The following is a 17,459-nucleotide window of genomic DNA, read 5'->3' on the forward strand; positions in this document are numbered from 1 at the left end:
TCCAGTGCTTGGAGTTCCCGTCATGGCGCAGTGGTTAACGAATCCGACTAGGAACCATGAGGTTGCGGGTTCAGTCCCTGCCCTTGCTCAGTGGGTTAACGATCCGGCGTTGCCGTGAGCTGTGGTGTAGGTTGCAGACGCGGCTCGGATCCCGCGTTGCTGTGGCTCTGGCGTAGGCCAGTGGCTACAGCTCCGATTGGACCCCTAGACTGGGAACCTCCATATGCCGCGGGAGCGGCCCAAGAAATAGCAAAAAGACAAAAAAAAAAAAAAAGGATCCAGTGCTGCCAAGAGCTGGGGTGTAGGTGGCAGATGCGGCTTGGACCTGGTGTTGCTATGGCTGTGGTGTAGGCCAGCAGCTGGCAGCTTCTATTTGACCCCTAACCTGGGAACTTCCATATGCTGCAGGTGTGGCCATAAAATTTTTTTTAAAAGAGAGAGAGAGATTATTCCTTAATAGAACATGTCTGTCATGGCACTTTCAAGGTCTCAGTTTCCCCATCTGTAAATGAAGAAATACACTAGTTCTTCACCCAAACAATACTGAAAATAATAAGTATTCTATTTTCCTATCCAGGACTTTGGACAGGAGAGTAGAAGATAGTTCTAAGATACTACACTGAATTGCTTAAAAAAAACCTAGTTGCATCACTCCATCATGATAAAGTGCTCAGAGAAAAAAACGATTCTCAAGGTCTCGTCTATGAGTTACTTATTTAAAAGTAGTATTCCGTGTAGAAGAATCGTGGAATAATCAAATAACGCAATGGTCACTTAAAATTTGTTATGTCCTCCCTTTTTGTCTGTATCTCTCTGGGACAACATACTGAATATGGCGATTATAAACACCAATATGGAGACTTTTTAAACCTCCAGAGAAACCAATAAAATTTAATTTTCTCAGTAGCTCCCTCTCTACCTTACTCTTTAAAAAAAAAAAATCTTCAAATATAATCCAAAGAAGAAAGAATAATAAAATGAACCCCCAGTAAACATCATCCAGTTTTAATAACTGTCACATGTAGCCAGTCTTTGTGTGCACCCCTCTACACCTGATTACTTTGAAGCAAATTCCAACCATGATATATAATTTTTATTTAAATTCCAATCACCAATTTTTTATAGCTTAGCAAATACAGCAATAGGCAGCAATGAGATAACTAATTTAAATGGGAAAAATCTTTACTTTAAAAAAAGAATAAGCTATCAAATGAAAAGCTCAAATCCAAGTTCTAGTAAATTTATACAGCAGTATAAATTTCCAGTATTTCTGAAGGCAGATGTTTTTGTGTCATTTAGTGACAGGAACACTAACCCACAATAACCACAATAGTGAATAAACACTGTAAATGTAGCTTCTATTTTAAAGCTAGAATCTCAAAGTTTTAATTTAGGGACAGATTTCCACTGTAGGTACCACCTCCACAAACAATAAGGAGAAAGGGAAAGTGGAACTTTTGTGTACATGGTGCTTTCAGCAGGACAGGATTGATTCTTTAACACGCATAACTCCAACATGATCAGACTGCTAAGAACAGGGCTGGTCCTGTGCTGAGAGCGACACTCCGCTCTTCTCTGTCTGCTTTCCCAGACAGGCAATGATCTGCTAAGAGCCAGGGCCCTCCAGCCTCAAACATAAGTGATCTGACCAAATAACCCTGGGGTTTATCAGCACATGTTGCCCCCCCCCCCCATAGTGCTACTCGAGGCTCCTCCATTTTTAGAATCACACATTCCAATGCCTGGCTTTGTGTTACCACCTCAGAAGTTTAAAAAGGAGCTCTGTTAACACACCTTTATAATCACAAAGTCAAATGACTGAGCTGCTGGTATCTTGCATGGGTCTCACTGTCAAAAGTAATTAAAAGGCAGAAGTAGGGTAGGGAACAGAACAGGCAGGTAGAGCTAGCTGGGGGAGGGTGGTTGGGGGAGATGAGTGACAACAGATGGGAAGAAATGTGGCTTGAAACCTTTTAGAACATGACTGCCAGAAGCGATAAATTTCTTGGCAAACCATGCTCACTTTTCCCTATTTAGATTTCACAGGATGCTATGGTTATTTTATATCCTGATTTTCACAACTCCTTAGTTCTTGAGAGTCCACCATGCTCAGACAACTCTAGAAACAAATCCCTCATTCCCTTAACTTAGGAAGAGAGAGACCTGCATTTGTACTGAAAAGAATTTAGGGCTATTCCTTTTTTTTTTTTTTGCTTTTTAGGGCCACACCTGTGGCACATGGAAGTTCCCAGGCTAGGGGGTCAACTTGGAGCTGCAACTGCTGGCCCACGCCACAGCCACAGCAAAGCAAGATCCGAGCTGCATCTGTGACCTACAGCAACGCTGGATCCTTAACCCACTGAGCAAGGCCAGGGATCAAACCTACATCCTCACGGATGCTAATCAGGTTTGTTACTGCTGAGCCACAATGGGAACTTCTAGGACCATTCTTTACATACACAATAACAACCTCACTCTATCTACTCAGCAGAGCCAGACCTATAAAGGAAACACACAACTCACAACACCTGGCCATACAGGTTTTCAAGAACAGAAAGAAAAATATAGACAAATTAATGCAAATACAAAGAGTCAAACTGTTGAAAAGATAGTTAATATTTGGAGAGGGCAAGTCCACTATAGTTTACAGCATTCTTGCGTATGCAGATAGGATGCAATTTAATGAATAGTTACCAACACCACCGCTCCATAAGCCAACTTGACAGACCTCCTGGATACCTACCAATAAGTACCAGCACCTTGTGATGTTAGCTCCATGCCATCCACTGAATTGTAGCTATCATCATCCATGATCTTGGAAAGACCAAAATCTGTGATTTTTATCTCTCCACATGCTGTACCATTTACTAAAAGAATATTACCTAAAAAGATAAAATCTTCATGAATAAAAAGAGACTTACTAATTAAGAGAAAAATCCAAGGTAATAACAGACAAGAACGAGACAACCGAACTCAAATTCTTGCACATAATAGCGAACATCTAAATCTCTGGAATGAAACTTTCTGCACTCTGGATGGTAGGGGAGAGTCTTAAGTGTCAGGCTGTAAACTTCTATTTTCCAAGAACCACCTGCTTAATGTGCCAAAACCAACATTATGAGCAGTGGAAAAAATAATTAACTTGCCAAAGTAAAATATCACTTGTATGGTTGGTCAAAAATAGTGGGAAAGTTTCACCTGAACTTTCAGTAAGGATCTCAAACCACCATGTTTGGAATAGTAGTTTTGAGGGGGGTGGAAATCAAAGAAAATATACAAGGGAATCTAAGCTAGTACCACAGTGCCACCTACAGCTCCTGGGGCGGGAAAAGGTATTGAATTCAGTGATAGAAAACCCAGTCATACAATAGCCATCTTTTAAAAAATCACTTCTTTGTAATGAATTTTTTAGTTATTTAAATTACCTTAGAATAATGAAGAATGAGATTTAATATGCGGCTATCAAAGGGGAAAACAAAGTTAACTGTGCCCACCAGGAGGTAAATGGGAATCTTCCAACACCCAAGCTCAACTGGTTGGAGCTGTCTACAGAGAACACAGGCAGATTTCTAAACAACAGCTGAAGATGCCAACAACAGACCGGAAATACGCAGTCTAACTGCTCCTACTCTGCTAATGACTATCAAAGTTAGAAGTTACCCATACGGAAAGAGAGAAAGCTCTGCTTAGAATTTAATGAAATGGAAGGCGTAGGTGCAAAAATAAGTTGCTAATGTGGGGGCACTTATCAAAGAGACGTGGAGTATAGGAGCTGCTGCGTAGTGTGAGTAATGGGAAAAAACAAAAGCAAGCTTGCCAGAGCAGCTCTTTATTAACTGGACTGACATCACGAGCTGCCCTGGCTCTAATGGGGCATTGTTTCTCCAGAGTGTTTAACATAACAGGACCCACCCTAACTTAGTGCTACATGGCCAGGACTCTTATTCCCACACCTACCCAGGCAATTTAAAGTCAGATGTTAGGCCTTCTTTGCTCCTGCCAAATCCTCTAACATTATAAAATTAAGTAGCTTATAAGACCACAGAAAAACTACCAATACTGTCTCCTAAAAATCAGACATACCTGGTTTGAGGTCATAGTGTATGATGGGAGGTTTTATTTCATTTAAATACTTTAAAGCATTCACAATCTGCATGATAATGGATCGAGCCTCCTTCTCCGACATTAATTTGTGCTGTTTCAGGTAGAAGTCCAGATCATTTCCCTCACAGTATTCTAATACTGTACAAAACCTAAAGACAAAAAAACCAACGTTTGACTGTGGGATAAGATCAAGTAGATTAAGTCTAACTAAATGAACCCCAATGATGTCAGGTAATTAGCTTACTTCTTTCTTCTTTGCTCCTTGAAACACCATTCTTCATTCAGTATTAGCTACCTGAGTGGGTTACAGGGAGACAAGCGCTTACTCTCCTGGTCAAGAGTCTTCACATCTTGACGGTGAACCTGTTCTGCTAAAGCTCACCCAGGGCATACCTCTCCTGAATCCAGACTGTGATACTGACAAGAATACGGACTGTAATATATTTAAACTAAACAACAATGGGGGGGGGGGGTTCCTTTACTATGCACTTGATGCTCCATTTTATTGTATTTACTTTTTTAGAGCCACATCTGAGGTATATGGAAGTTCCCAGGCTAGGGGTCAAATAGGAGCTGCAGCTGCCAGCTCACGCCACAGCCACAGCAACATCAGATCTGAGTCACATCTGCAACCTACACTGCAGCTTGTGGCAATGCCAGATCCACTGAGCGGGGCCAGGGATCAAACCCATATCCTCATAGATACTAGTCGGGTTTGCAACTTGCTGAGCCACAGTCAGAACTCCGATGCTCCATTTTTGAACAAGTAGATTATGACTAAGTACACAATTCTTGCTGCAAACATCTTCTATGAGCCCAAGTGCTGACAGTGAGAAGAAACTGGTTGCATACTACCTTTCTCCCGGCAGACTGGCACATACAGTTCTATAATTTCTCTTTGCTAAACATACAAGGTATAAAACAGCTTATTTATTTTTGTCTTTTTTAGGGCCGCACCCATAGCATACGGAGGTTCCCAGGCTAAGGGTCCAATCAGAGCTGTAGCTGCCAGCCTACACCACAGTCACGGCAACGCTGAATGCTTAACCCACTGAGTGAGGCTAGGGATCAAACCCTTGTCCTCATGGATGCTAGTCAGGTTCTTAACCTGCTGAGCCATGACGGGAATTTCTAAAATAGCTTGTTTAAAGTACAGTATCTGTAGGTCTAACAAATGTATTAGTACACAGAACGGATTTTTTCTCTCACTTCTATCAGCATTATCATACAGGCCCGATTTAAAACTACAATTTTGTGGCATTACAGGTCATGTGTCTATCTTCCGAGGCAGTTATAAGGTGAAGTTAAGGTCTCCTGAGTGATGAGTACTTTTTAAATTCTTCTAAGCTATGACTCAGGTCTAGCTAGGAAATAAAAACTACTTGAGTATTTTAAAAAAGAGAGGCTTTAATCCAGGGAACTGATCACATAGATGGAAGAGCTGAGAAGACAAAAGTGGCCAGTAAGCACCCAGAAATCATCTAGAGCAGGAAATCATTAGCAACCTAATAAGGCCAGAGGGCCAAGAGAGAGGAGGTGGTGCAACCTGAACCAGGGTCACAAAGGAAACCTAGAACCATAACTGCAGGGAGGGGTCTCCACCCACCACCACCTCTGTCTTCCAATTGGCTGAACTCCACTGAACAACAAATAGCAAAGCACCCTAATGACCAAAAAAAAAAAAAAAAAAGTAGGCTGAGAAACACAGCCTACAAGGGCAAATTCACATAAGACATGGAACAGGGAAAGGTGAAAAGCAGGCCAGAGGGCAAACAGGCTCAGGACTAACACTATGTGGCTGTGAGCAATTTGAGGCCTTCAAAAAGCAGAGCAATGAACACAGTCCTATAGGATCCCCAAACTGAACAACAGCTTATGCTTCTTATAAAACACAGCATGTCCTAGCATGCTAGAACCTTACTGGAGAAAATGTGCCTAAAACTTATAGATTCTCTGATTTGAGATGCTGAAATCTGAGACAGACTCTCATGCTTAGTAAATTTATTATTTATTTTCCCTTTTTGGCTGCCCCACGCCATATTGAGCTCCCAGACGAGGGATCGGATCTGATCCAAAGTTGTGACCTACATCACAAATGCAGCCATGTGGGATCCTTTAACCCACTGTGCCCAGCTGGGGACGGAACCTGCATCCTGCTGCTGCAGAGACACTGCCGATCCCATTGCACCACAGCAGGAACTCCAGTAAATTTATTTTTGACCCAAATGAAAACTGAAAACATCATCTCACTTTTTATTTTTTGGCCGAACCTGAGCAGCATGTAAACAACTCAAGAAGAGCACAGAATCAATTCAACTTCTCAGATTAGTTAAAAGTCTGTATACAATTCCAAACAACAGATAATCCAAATCATTGTATTTGTCTTTGAAATGATTTTTGTACTCACATTTAGGAGTAGGGGGATGTCCTCCCTAGTATTCAAGGAACTTTCTCCAAGCAAAACAGTAAAGCCACCCTGCAGAAACCTGCTCTCTAGATACTTTTCTGAACCCCACTCTGTGCTATGCACGTGACTGTGCCCATTGGAAAGGGGAAATCTCTCAGTGGATATTTCCAAAGGGAATTATGGTCTCCTTCTGGGGCTATTTCTTTCTTTCCTCCCCCCACCCCAAACTTTTGGCATGCAAAAGTTTCCAGGCTGAGGATCAAACTCGTGTCACATCAGCGACCCCAGCCATAGTAGTGACAATGCCGGATCCTTAACCTTTAGGCCACAAGGAACTCTAATGGGGGTGTGGGGGGGAGGCATGAATTTCTAAATGTGGGCCAGCTCTCTGCATAGCAGTCTCTAAGACAGCTGCTGTCTGGAACAGGCCAAATACCCTGGGAGGGAAAGGTCAGACCTCAGTATGTTTTCCTTACTCAGTTCAGACTCCTACGGAGAAAATGTTTCCAAATACTGAATGAAATATTTCTAAATTTCATCTGAGACAAGTCATTTAACTTTTCTGGTCCTCAAATCTCCACCTACAAAATGAAAAGGCTGGGGAGTTCCTGTCCTGGAGCAGCAGAAACAAATCCAACTAGGAACCATGAGGATGAGGGTTCAATCCTTGGCCTCGCTCAGTGGGTGAAGGATCCAGCATCACCGTGAGCTGTGATGTAGATCGCAGACACGGTTTGGATCTGGTGTGCTGTGGCTATGGTGTAGGCCAGCAGCTGTAGCTCCGATTCGACCCCTAGCCTGAGAACCTCTATATGCCGCGGGTACCCCCCTAAAAAGCAAAAAAAAAAAAGGGGGGGGGGAAGCTGGACTGAAATCCTTAATAAACCTATGAACCTGTATTTTAGGACAGAGCATTCTCATTCTATGACAAAATCACATTACTGGTACTTTAAAAGGCCTGTCAGTGTTTATCAGAGTCTCCAGAGTGGGGCAGAGACTCTCTTGATTGGTACTTTTAGGTGGTATGCTGGCACCAATATGTGGCAGGTGCTGAGAGCTGATAATTAAATTTGCAGGAATTTTGTGAGCTGGTTATTAAGCTGTTGGTAGGACGAACAGACAAACAAAAGGTGGTATATCCATATAATGGAATATATTCAGTTATAAAAAGAAAGGCAGTCACAAAAATCCACATACTGTATGATCCATTCATATCAAAGTCCAGAATAGCAAATGCATAGACACAAAAAGTAGATCAATGGTTGCTTAGGGCTTGGGGTGGAAGGTAGAGGAATACGAGAATGATAGCATAAGGTGGTGAAAATGTTCTAAAATTGACTATGGTGATGGCCGCAACATATCTATGAATGTACTAAAAACCACTGAATTGTATACTTTTAAATGGATCAACTAAATCTCAATAAAGCTATTCTGTTTATTTATTTTTTTATTTTTATTGGACATGCTTAGAGTATTTATACCAGAGAAATTGGCAAACACTACAAATTAGCCCTCTCTGTCTTCTCACCAAACTGGCTGCTAAACATTTACCAGGACATAGCTGCATACCTCCTATGACCAAGAGATGTCTTTCTGGCCTAAATATGAATTCATATATGATGATCTGCCCATAAATATATCTGGTCCCCTTGGTAGACCCATATTTAAACTCTATTTCATGAGTAGTCAACACATTGTATAATAATGTTAACTATAACACTGTAACAAAATAATATTTTCTTCTAAGCTAAAATGGCACAGCACTTACGAGTCAGTGTCCAGTGAAAAGTAGTCATACAGCTTAACTATTCTGGGATGATCCAGTTCTTTGTGAATCCGGTATTCCCTACATGCATGCCTGTAAACAAAACAGAAAATTAACATTGTGTACTTTGGGCCTGTCTCTTAGAACTCCTCCAGGATACTCCTGAATATTCTTACTTTTCCATTGTTCTTGCGTATTCATTCCATTCAGGTCCATCTAGTCCCCTTATCTTACCGCATCCATTTGCTCTACCAGATCTACCAAGCTGCGGAGAAAGTAGCAGGTTCTAACCTTTTATCCCTTTCAAGTTCATTCTATGACCATATCACCTCTTTTATATTTACACCCAAATATCAGAGCTTTAAAAATGATAAAGACAGTGTTTTTTCCTCTCCTCTAAAGCTAATACTTTCTTTTCTTTTTCTTTTTTTGGCCACTCTGAGGCATATGGAGTTCCCAGGCCAGGGATCAGATCCAAGCCACAGCTCCAGCAATGTCGGATCCTTTAGCCCACTGTGCTGGCTGGGGACTGAAGCTGTGTCCTGGTGCTGCAGAGACACTGCCCACCCCGTTGCCCCACAGCAGGAGCTTCTAAAGCTGACACTTTCTATCTATAAATGTTTATATCCTGGGGTTACATCAAGGGGATCATTTTTAGTACGTAAACTCATCGGGTAAAAGGATTACCAGTTAGATAAGACAGTCAGCAATGCTTTGTATTTGTTTTTTTAAAACTTACTCCTTACAAAAAGAATTTAAAGGACTATCAGCTTTATTTCTTCTAAGAAAATGTTAACCTGATAAAGGAGTTTGAAATTGCGGAACCCCTAGTTTTCTTAGAACCAGAATTTATATGTATGTACTAACATCTTTTAGTATTTTTCCAATTTAAAATTATTTACTAAGATTAGGAATAAAAATGTACTATATAATCTAACATATTTATACAGTGAATTTTTAAAGAACATTTAGTTCCTATTTACAAAGATAGTAATAGGATATTATATATTTTAAGTACTATAACATCATTTATTTGGGATACTTTGTTGTAAGGCAAGAGTCAGAATAGAGAAACCTTTGGAGTTCCCGTCGTGGCTCAGTGGTTAATGAATCTGACTAACATCCATGAGGACGCAGGTTTGATCCCTGGCCTTGCTCAGTGGGTTAAGGCTCTGGCGTTGCCGTGAGCGGTGGTGTAGGTCACAGACTTTGGCTCAGATCCAGTGTTGCTGTGGCTCTGGCGCAGGCCTGCAGCTACAGCTTCAATTCAACCCCTAGCCTGGGAATCTCCATATGCTGCAGGTGTGGCCCTAAAAGACCAAAAAAAAAAAAAAAGAGAGAGAAAGAGAGAAGAGAAACTTCCAATAGTGTGGAACAATAAAACAAACAAAAAAAGTGATGTTTTCTGAAATTAGTATATTCTAGCAATGTCAAAAATATACAAAAAATATTCAACCAAAGAAAAGCTAAGGGGAGTTCCCACTGTGGCTCAGCAGTAATGAACCCGACTAGTATCCATGAGGATGCAGGTTTGATCCCTGGCCTTACTCAGTGGGTTAAGGATCCAGCCGTAAGTGAGCTGTAGTGTAGGTCACAGATGTAGCTCAGATCCCAAGTTGCTATGGCTGTAGTGTAGGCTGGCAGCTGCAGTTCTGATTTGATCCCTAGCCTGGGAACTTCCATATGCCTCAGTGTGGCCCTTAAAAAAAAAAAAAGGCTGAGGAACAATTTGGGAGGGGAGAGGGGAGAAATAGGAATATAAAAGGAATCTAAAAGTAATTAAATGTTTTTCCCCTATGGAAACTTTGGTTAGGCTTATTTTTCAAGCTGCCATAATTCTGGCAGTTTTTGCTCTTCTAATGCTTTATTTCACCAGCATCTTGGTGTCTCTCTGAAAAGACAAGACTTGCCAGCACTGAGACAGGGCAGTATTAGAACACTTCCTGCTCTGGGTGTTTTAAAAATAATCAAAAAAGGTTTGATTTTGCGCATTTCACAAATGAAATGTACCATCGAGGTAGAGAATATACAGAAAAATAAAGGAGGCAAAAATTATGAATCAAAGGAAGAGTCAGGAGTTCCCGTCGTGGTGCAGTGGTTAACGAATCCGACTAGGAACCATGAGGTTGCGGGTTCGGTCCCTGCCCTTGCTCAGTGGGTTAACGATCTGGCATTGCCGTGAGCTGTGGTGTAGGTCGCAGACGCGGCTCGGATCTTGCGTTGCTGTGGCTCTGGCGTAGGCCAGTGGCCCCAATTCGACCCCTAGCCTGGGAACCTCCATATGCCGTGGGAGCGGCCCAAAGAAATAGCAAAAAGACAAAAAAAAAAAAAAAAAAAAAAGACAAAAAAAAAAAAAAAAAAAAAGGAAGAGTCAAAGTCTTCACCAATTAAGAAAACTTTCTGTGTGTCACTGAAAGCACTCCCTCAGTGGCTCTAAGGCCTTTTCTCATGAGTCTTTAGGCAAGGCAGGGGCTTTGCTCCACATGTTCAACTTTCAATTAAGCATCCAAGGGATTAATGTACTGTAAATACAGAAACTTAACAGGAAACTGGAAGAAACTTATCCCCTAAAATATCAGTCTTTTACTTTAAGTGGATATTTAGACCCTCAATGATTTTATCCTAGAAAATTAGCAAAGAGTATCATACAAGAGCATACTAACTACTCCAGATATAATTATTTCTGTGGACAGCTTTGTATGAAATTTTTCCTACTGTAAAGTTTTTAATATGTTACTTTGGGGAGTTGAAGAAATAGAGTAATACCTATCAATGCTTTAACAATGCAAATGTAAAACAATTAGTTTACTTTCTATTTGTTTGTGGGGAAATGAGAGGAGAGGGGATACAGTATAGAACTCAAAAATAAACCTACAACAATATTTTACTTTCTTTGAATTTTTCCTTCTTTTTTACCCTAATAAATGTCTTGATTCCAGATGGGACTTGGAAGTTATCACCACAAAGAGGAAGCAATCAAAAGGCCTTACTCTGAAGGGTAATAGTAGCATTTTCACATTTTATAATGTTACCACAACACTAAAGTATACTACTTCTCAGCTCAACACTGAATTTTTGAAGTACCTCTAAAATCTGTTATGTGCCTCATATAAGCCTCTTTAATTTAAGTTCAAGGTAGTTAAATAACATTTTTCTAATTCACTATTATCTGTAGCCTGAAATTCAACAGTATGATTTTGTATCACTTAGCAAGCAAAGTCTGTCAAGGAAAGGTGGAAATGCTTAAGTATTTCCTCTCAGGGATGAATGGAAGTCACAAAAACTCTGCACACCCCTCCTCAGTGTATTTGTCACCTGGGAAATGGCTCCTGCCCAGATGGCTCCACAGAAAGTGCTCAGGTGCACAACTCTCACCTCCAGGGAGGAAACAAAGAGTAGGGAGGCACCACTGTGAACCTAAGCCGAACCAGTAAAGAACTCAGAAAAATGAGACTATCCCCTTCACAATGACTCCGTTTGGTAGACAAATAAGAACAGACACCCAAACCACACCCACCAGGACTCAAACAACTTGTCAAATGTGTCAAGGAGATTGCATGGTCCTGCATTCAATCCCCGCTGCTTCAAAAGGCTAGGGTGAACAGAACCCCTGCGTGCAGTTACAACAGTATTAGACACCAGAGTTCTCTTTAAGATCAGCCTAAAAGCCGGACACGAAGACTAAGCAAAATACATACAAATCTCTCTTTCAAGGTTGACCAAGGTTGATCCCTTATAGAGTCAACTGGTTGGAGCGGGCAGTGCACAATAAGGTGCAGAGCAGGCTCCAAGGAGAGCTGAAGGGCCTTTTTAAAGAGATGCAGGAACTGTTCCTATGCCCTCAGGTACTTCAAGAGTCTCAATATAATGAGGACATTTCTCACCATTTCTCAAACTGGACAGACCAACATGTGGGTTCCTTCTCTGAAGAGCTCCCTGGCATTCACTGCAGCATGCTGTTCGTCCCTGCATGTCAAGTGCCTGGAATGTACTTATAAGAACGTAACTGCTCCTCAGAAGCATTTGGACTGCAGCTGCTTGTCACAGAAGGGACACATGCGGGGGCCATGCGTAGAGTACACATCATCCCTTTTCCTACCTCTTCGAAACCCTATTTCTCTCAACGCTAAAGGCACCCACACTCCTCCAGTGCTGAGCGCTGCCGCCAAAGTGCACGGAGTATCAAGAGTTCCTGGGTCCCTGATGAACAGCAGGTACAAACCAAGACTTGCCTTGCTCTAGGCCTCAAGAACGGGTTGATGATACAGAAATGTTGTATTTTCCTGTTGAGATTTAGAAGCCAACTAAAAGCCTACTTATTTCCAAGCCCACCACTTTTGTCCCTCCAAAGTACTATTTATAAGAAAAAAGCAAAACAGTTTCTAAATAAAGGAGGTAGACTGCTTTATATCAAAAGGGGCTGTCTCCTCCTTTCAGGGGTAGGACATGTGTACTGCAGTGCTTACAGCTACAATAAGGAACAATACGAAGCTGGGGTGGAGGGGGGGGAATGCTAACGGTAAATTTGGTCGACGTGGCATTCAAAACAAATGAGCCACAAACTCCAATGTTCTGAAGCTCAGCAGGAAAACAGGTAAAGCCTGACATTAGTGGAACAAAGAAAATCCACACCTGCACATGGAATAACATGCATTCTCAAGAAGTCACCCTCTCACCCACAACCCCAAGTGCAGATAAGGGCCACCACTAGCAGCATTCTGAACAAAGGAATGCACAGGAAGCATGACAGTGAAGACCAAGAATTTTGAGATGGGCCAAGTATAACGGGTGCGGGTGGGCAGGCATGGCACCAAAGAACTGCACACGTCAAACAAGCATCCCCCAGCCACTCCGTGTGCCTGCTATCTCCTCTACAATGAGATAACTAAAGCCCCAGAAAAAGCCCCGCCAGAAGCCTCCCGGGGTCCCTAGATCACTAAAAAACACTCTTGCGTGGTTTCTACAGAAAAGCAACAATAATTTTTGAGACTTTACTTGTTTATTATAGCTAATTTTAGACATACAATGGAAGGAGAAGGTTCAAAGCAGCAGCTTTGGATTAAGGGACATTCAGATTTAAATACTAGCTCAGCCATTTAACTGTTACTCAAATCCTCTAAGCATCAGTTTCCTCACCAGGAAAACGGAAAGTTTATTCACTCTCCTGGGACAGTTATAAGGATTAAATGAAACAACATCAATAATGCATGTAAGGCTCTTAATTAACACAGTGCTCGAACAACAGCTATTAATACCAAACATTGAAAAATCAGACATTCTGATATCACTTACTTGTGGTAATTCTCCTTTTTCTCATCTCTCCAGTTTTTATTTAACTGGTGAATTTTCACAGCTACATATCTTTGTTCTGTTAGATCAAATGCCTATAAAGAAAAGGAATAAATTATATTCTGGATAATGCTAACAACAATACAGGCAACTGACTTGAAGCTTCTGTTTAACAAAGCAACTTACTCAAAGTTCAAAAGGCATTATTAAATAACAAGAGTGGACAACACAACACACACTTGTTTCAAAGTTGTAATCATCTTTCTAGAAACTTGTGATCAGATAATTTAGAAGTCTCCAGACACACTGGCACCAAGAGGTTTAGAAACTAAAACCAAGCATATACCACAAACAGAAAGACAACCCATGCTGTAATAGTCACTTCCAAACAATTCCGTTTCTGGACATCGTCTATGCTACTGAGGACCCCTCTCCCCTAGATGGGCTAGGCTGGCTCTCGTCCCTCGGCTGACACCAGGACTCGACACTCTTCAACATCCCGCCACTTCTGAAATTGGAGGAACACAGACTATCTACCTCCTGAAGAAACAACCCCTGAGGATACACCTCTTTGCCACATTTGTTAAGAAAATAACTTTGTAATTTGTTACACTGCGTTTATAAAAACAGAAACCAAAACAAAAGAAAAAACCAGCCCTGCCTTTAACCCCACCCTTATTATATGCTGGGTATATAAAAAGTAGTTTTTGATCCCAACAATGTCTGAAGTTCGCCAGACCAAGTCACTTCTCCAGCCCTGTCCAAAGAAAGGGACATGCTTTCTCCAAAGACCACCACTGCTCCAAATTCCACATCAGCTAGGAGGTCGTGCTACATTATGGGATTGAAAAAAAGTAACAGATGGGTTTTCAGGATGCCTGGTTATAAACCACCATTTGATAAAGTAAGTAGCACTTTAATACAAGAGATTTTCCCTTTACAAAAGAATGTATTGAGGAACTCCTTTAGAATGAATAGATTTTCCTAGGATTTATAGCTCATTAAAAAATTTACTACTTCAGTTGCAACACTATTACCACCTATCTGCCAATTTTCCGCAAATGAATGAGCAGATGAAGGCAACAGGCACAGGGTACACAGTCCATGAACAGTGGTGGTTACTGTTCTAGACTTTTTTTGGGGGGGGGGGCACGCCCGAGGCATATGAAGGTTTCTACTCGAGGGGTGAAACTGGAGCTGCAGCTTCTGGCCTATACCACAGCCACAGCAACGCCGGCTGATCCAAGCTATGTCTGTGACCTATACCAGCGATCACGGCAACGCCGGATCCTTAACCCACTGAGTGAGGCCAAGGATCGAACCTGCATCCTCATGGATGCTAGTCAGATTCATTTCCGCTAAGCCATGACAGGAACTCCTCTACAGACATTTTAAAACATAAACTACCTCTAGGAAAGCACAGGATACAAGAGAAGGCTGCTCATAAAAGACACTTTGAATTTATACTAAATTTAAACCAGTATTTTTCAAAATATAAAAACCATTTAATTTAGGAGTTCCCATTGTGGCTTGTGGTAATGAACCCAACTAATACGCACGAGGACTTGGGTTCGATCCCTGGCCTTGCTCAGTGGGTTAAGGACCCAGTGTTGCTGTGGCTGTGGTATAGGTCGGCAGGTGCAGCTCTGATTTGACCACCAGCCTGGGAACTTCCATCTGCTGTGAGTACAGCCCTAAAAAGAAAAAGAAAAAAAGGAAAACCACCTAATTCAAATAAAGTAATATTTCACAGAAATGGGAACTTCTGAACTCTGTGTTTCTTAGAGAGCTGAAGTCCACCAGTACACATGGATACCACCAAGGCTTTATAATACAGAACCTTTTCAAGCTATTAAAAGCCAGATTACACACCACCTAATTTGTAAAAGCACTAGCGAACTCTAAGTATCGTTTTCTCCAGTTACCAAATTGTATTTCTGAATCTAAGACACTGTAATCCACCACAGATTTAAGAAGAGCTTTTGGAGAATGGAGAACAGGAAAAGAACTACATTAATGGACACATCATTGCAAGAAGCATCTAGATTTCACAAGTGTTAAATATATTAGGAAATAATAGGATGAAGAAATCACTAACAAGTGACAGGATGAAGAAATCACAGGAAGTACCAAGAATCAATTTCTGAGATGATTTTTTTAGAAAAAGGAACAGTGGAGTTCCCATCGTGGCACAGTGGTTAACAAATCTGACTAGGATCCAGGAGGATGCAGGTTTGATGGCCTCGCTCAGTGGGTTAAGGATCCGACATTGCCGTGAGCTATGGTGTAGGTCGCAGACCTGGCTTGGATCCCACGTTGCTATGGCTCTGGCATAGGCTGGCAGCTGTAGCTCCAATTGGACCCCTAGCCTGGGAACCTCTATATGCCACGAGCACGGCCCTAGAAAAGGCAAAAAAAAAAAAAAAAAAGTCACAAAAAGATAAACACTGTGTGATTCCATGCCTATGAGCTAACTAAAAGTAATCAAACTAATAAAAACAGAAAATAGACTGGTGGTTACCAGTGGCTGAGGAAAGAGTTGTTGATTAGAGGTTAGAGCTTCAGTTTTACAAGATGAAAAGTTCTGATCTGTTTCACAACACGCATGTAACTAATGCAACTGAACCAAACAGTTAAAAGCACTAAGTTGGTAAATTTTATGTTATACATTTTTTATCACACGTTTTTAAATTACCAAAAGGAAAAAATTAAGCATGTGATTCAAGAATAAAAACAAGCAGTTTCTACTATGGCACAGTGGGTTCAGAATCCAACTGCAAAGGCTCAGGTTGCTGCAGAGGCACAGGTTCAATCCTCGGCCCAGAGCAGTGGGTTAAAAGATCTGGCATTGCTGCAGCTGTGGTGTACGTTGAATCTGCCGTTCAAATTGGCCCAGGAACTTCCATGTGCCGTGGAAGCAGCCACTAAGAAAGGGAGGAAGAGAAGAAGGAAGGAAGGGAAGAAGGGGAGGGGGGGAAAGGAAGAAAACAAATCAAAACAAAGAAAGCAGAAAGAGGGAAGGCTTGAAAGCAAAAGTTAATGAAAGAGAAAACAAATCAGGAGTTCCCTTGTGGTGCAGGGGGTTATGGATCTAACATTGTCACTACAGCATAGGTCTGATCCTTGGCCTGGGAACCTCCATGTGCCGCACGCATGGCCAAAAAGAATGAACACAAATCAAACAGTAAATATGATCAACAAAAATAAAAAAGTTAATCCTTTAAGGAAAAAAGAAACATTGACTAATCCCTGGCCTATCAGTTAAGAGATTCAAAAATAAACATTTCATAAGAAAAAAGAAATAACTAAGGTACAGGAGTTCCCATTGTGGCTCAGCAATAACAAACCTGACTAGTATGCATGAGGACTCGGGTTAGATTCCAGCCTCGCTAAGTAAATTAAGGACCCAGTGTTGCTGTGGCTGTGGTGAGGGTCAGCAGGTGCAGCTCTGATTAGCCCCCTAGCCTGGGAACTTCCAAATGCCACAGTTGTAGCCCTAAAAAGACCAAAAGAAAAGAAGAGAAAAGAAATAACTAAGGTATGGATGGTATCTTATTTTTTATTTATTTTAATTTTCTTGGCTTTTTTTATGTCTGCACCTGCAGCATATGGAAGTTTCCAGGGTAGGAGTAAAATCCTTGCTGCAGCTGTTGGCCTACACCACAGTCACAGCAACACAGGATGTGAGCTGCATCTGTGACCTACCCACAGCTCATGGCAAAGCCAGATCCTTAACCCACTAAGCAAGGCCAAGGATCGAACCCAAATCCTCATGGATGCTAGTCTGATTCTTAACCAGCTGAGCCACAATGGGAACTCCTGAGTGATATTTTTAAATCAAAATGAAAATAGGGTGATGTCTCAGAAAAAAATTAATTTACCAAAACTAAGAAG

The 17,459-nt window shown here is 41.5% G+C and overlaps 1 protein-coding gene and 1 long non-coding RNA gene across 24 annotated transcripts in view; one reads left to right on the plus strand and one right to left on the minus strand.

Annotated features, from left to right (window-relative positions):
• Positions 1-17,459, plus strand: part of LOC146398066 (uncharacterized) — a 1,038,644-nt gene that overhangs the window by 567,922 nt on the left and 453,263 nt on the right. The gene's annotated exons all lie outside the window — the stretch shown is intronic.
• The window catches only part of TLK2 (tousled like kinase 2), a 142,628-nt gene that overhangs the window by 8,326 nt on the left and 116,843 nt on the right, over positions 1-17,459 (minus strand). For all 23 annotated transcript variants that reach the window (XM_084984143.1, XM_084984142.1, XM_084984135.1 and 20 more), the window contains 4 exons: positions 13,569-13,660; positions 8,280-8,369; positions 4,084-4,253; positions 2,744-2,882 (listed from right to left, as the gene is read on the minus strand). In XM_084984143.1, the coding sequence (XP_084840269.1) occupies positions 2,744-2,882; positions 4,084-4,253; positions 8,280-8,369; positions 13,569-13,660 (491 nt within the window). The remainder of the gene's footprint in view (positions 1-2,743; positions 2,883-4,083; positions 4,254-8,279; positions 8,370-13,568; positions 13,661-17,459) is intronic.

This window comes from Sus scrofa, chromosome 12, assembly GCF_054392235.1.
Source record: "Sus scrofa isolate SSC_HxYL_T2T_F1_AM1 chromosome 12, Sscrofa_HxYL_maternal_Yorkshire_Landrace_v2.0, whole genome shotgun sequence".
NCBI classification, from domain to species: Eukaryota; Metazoa; Chordata; class Mammalia; order Artiodactyla; family Suidae; genus Sus; species Sus scrofa.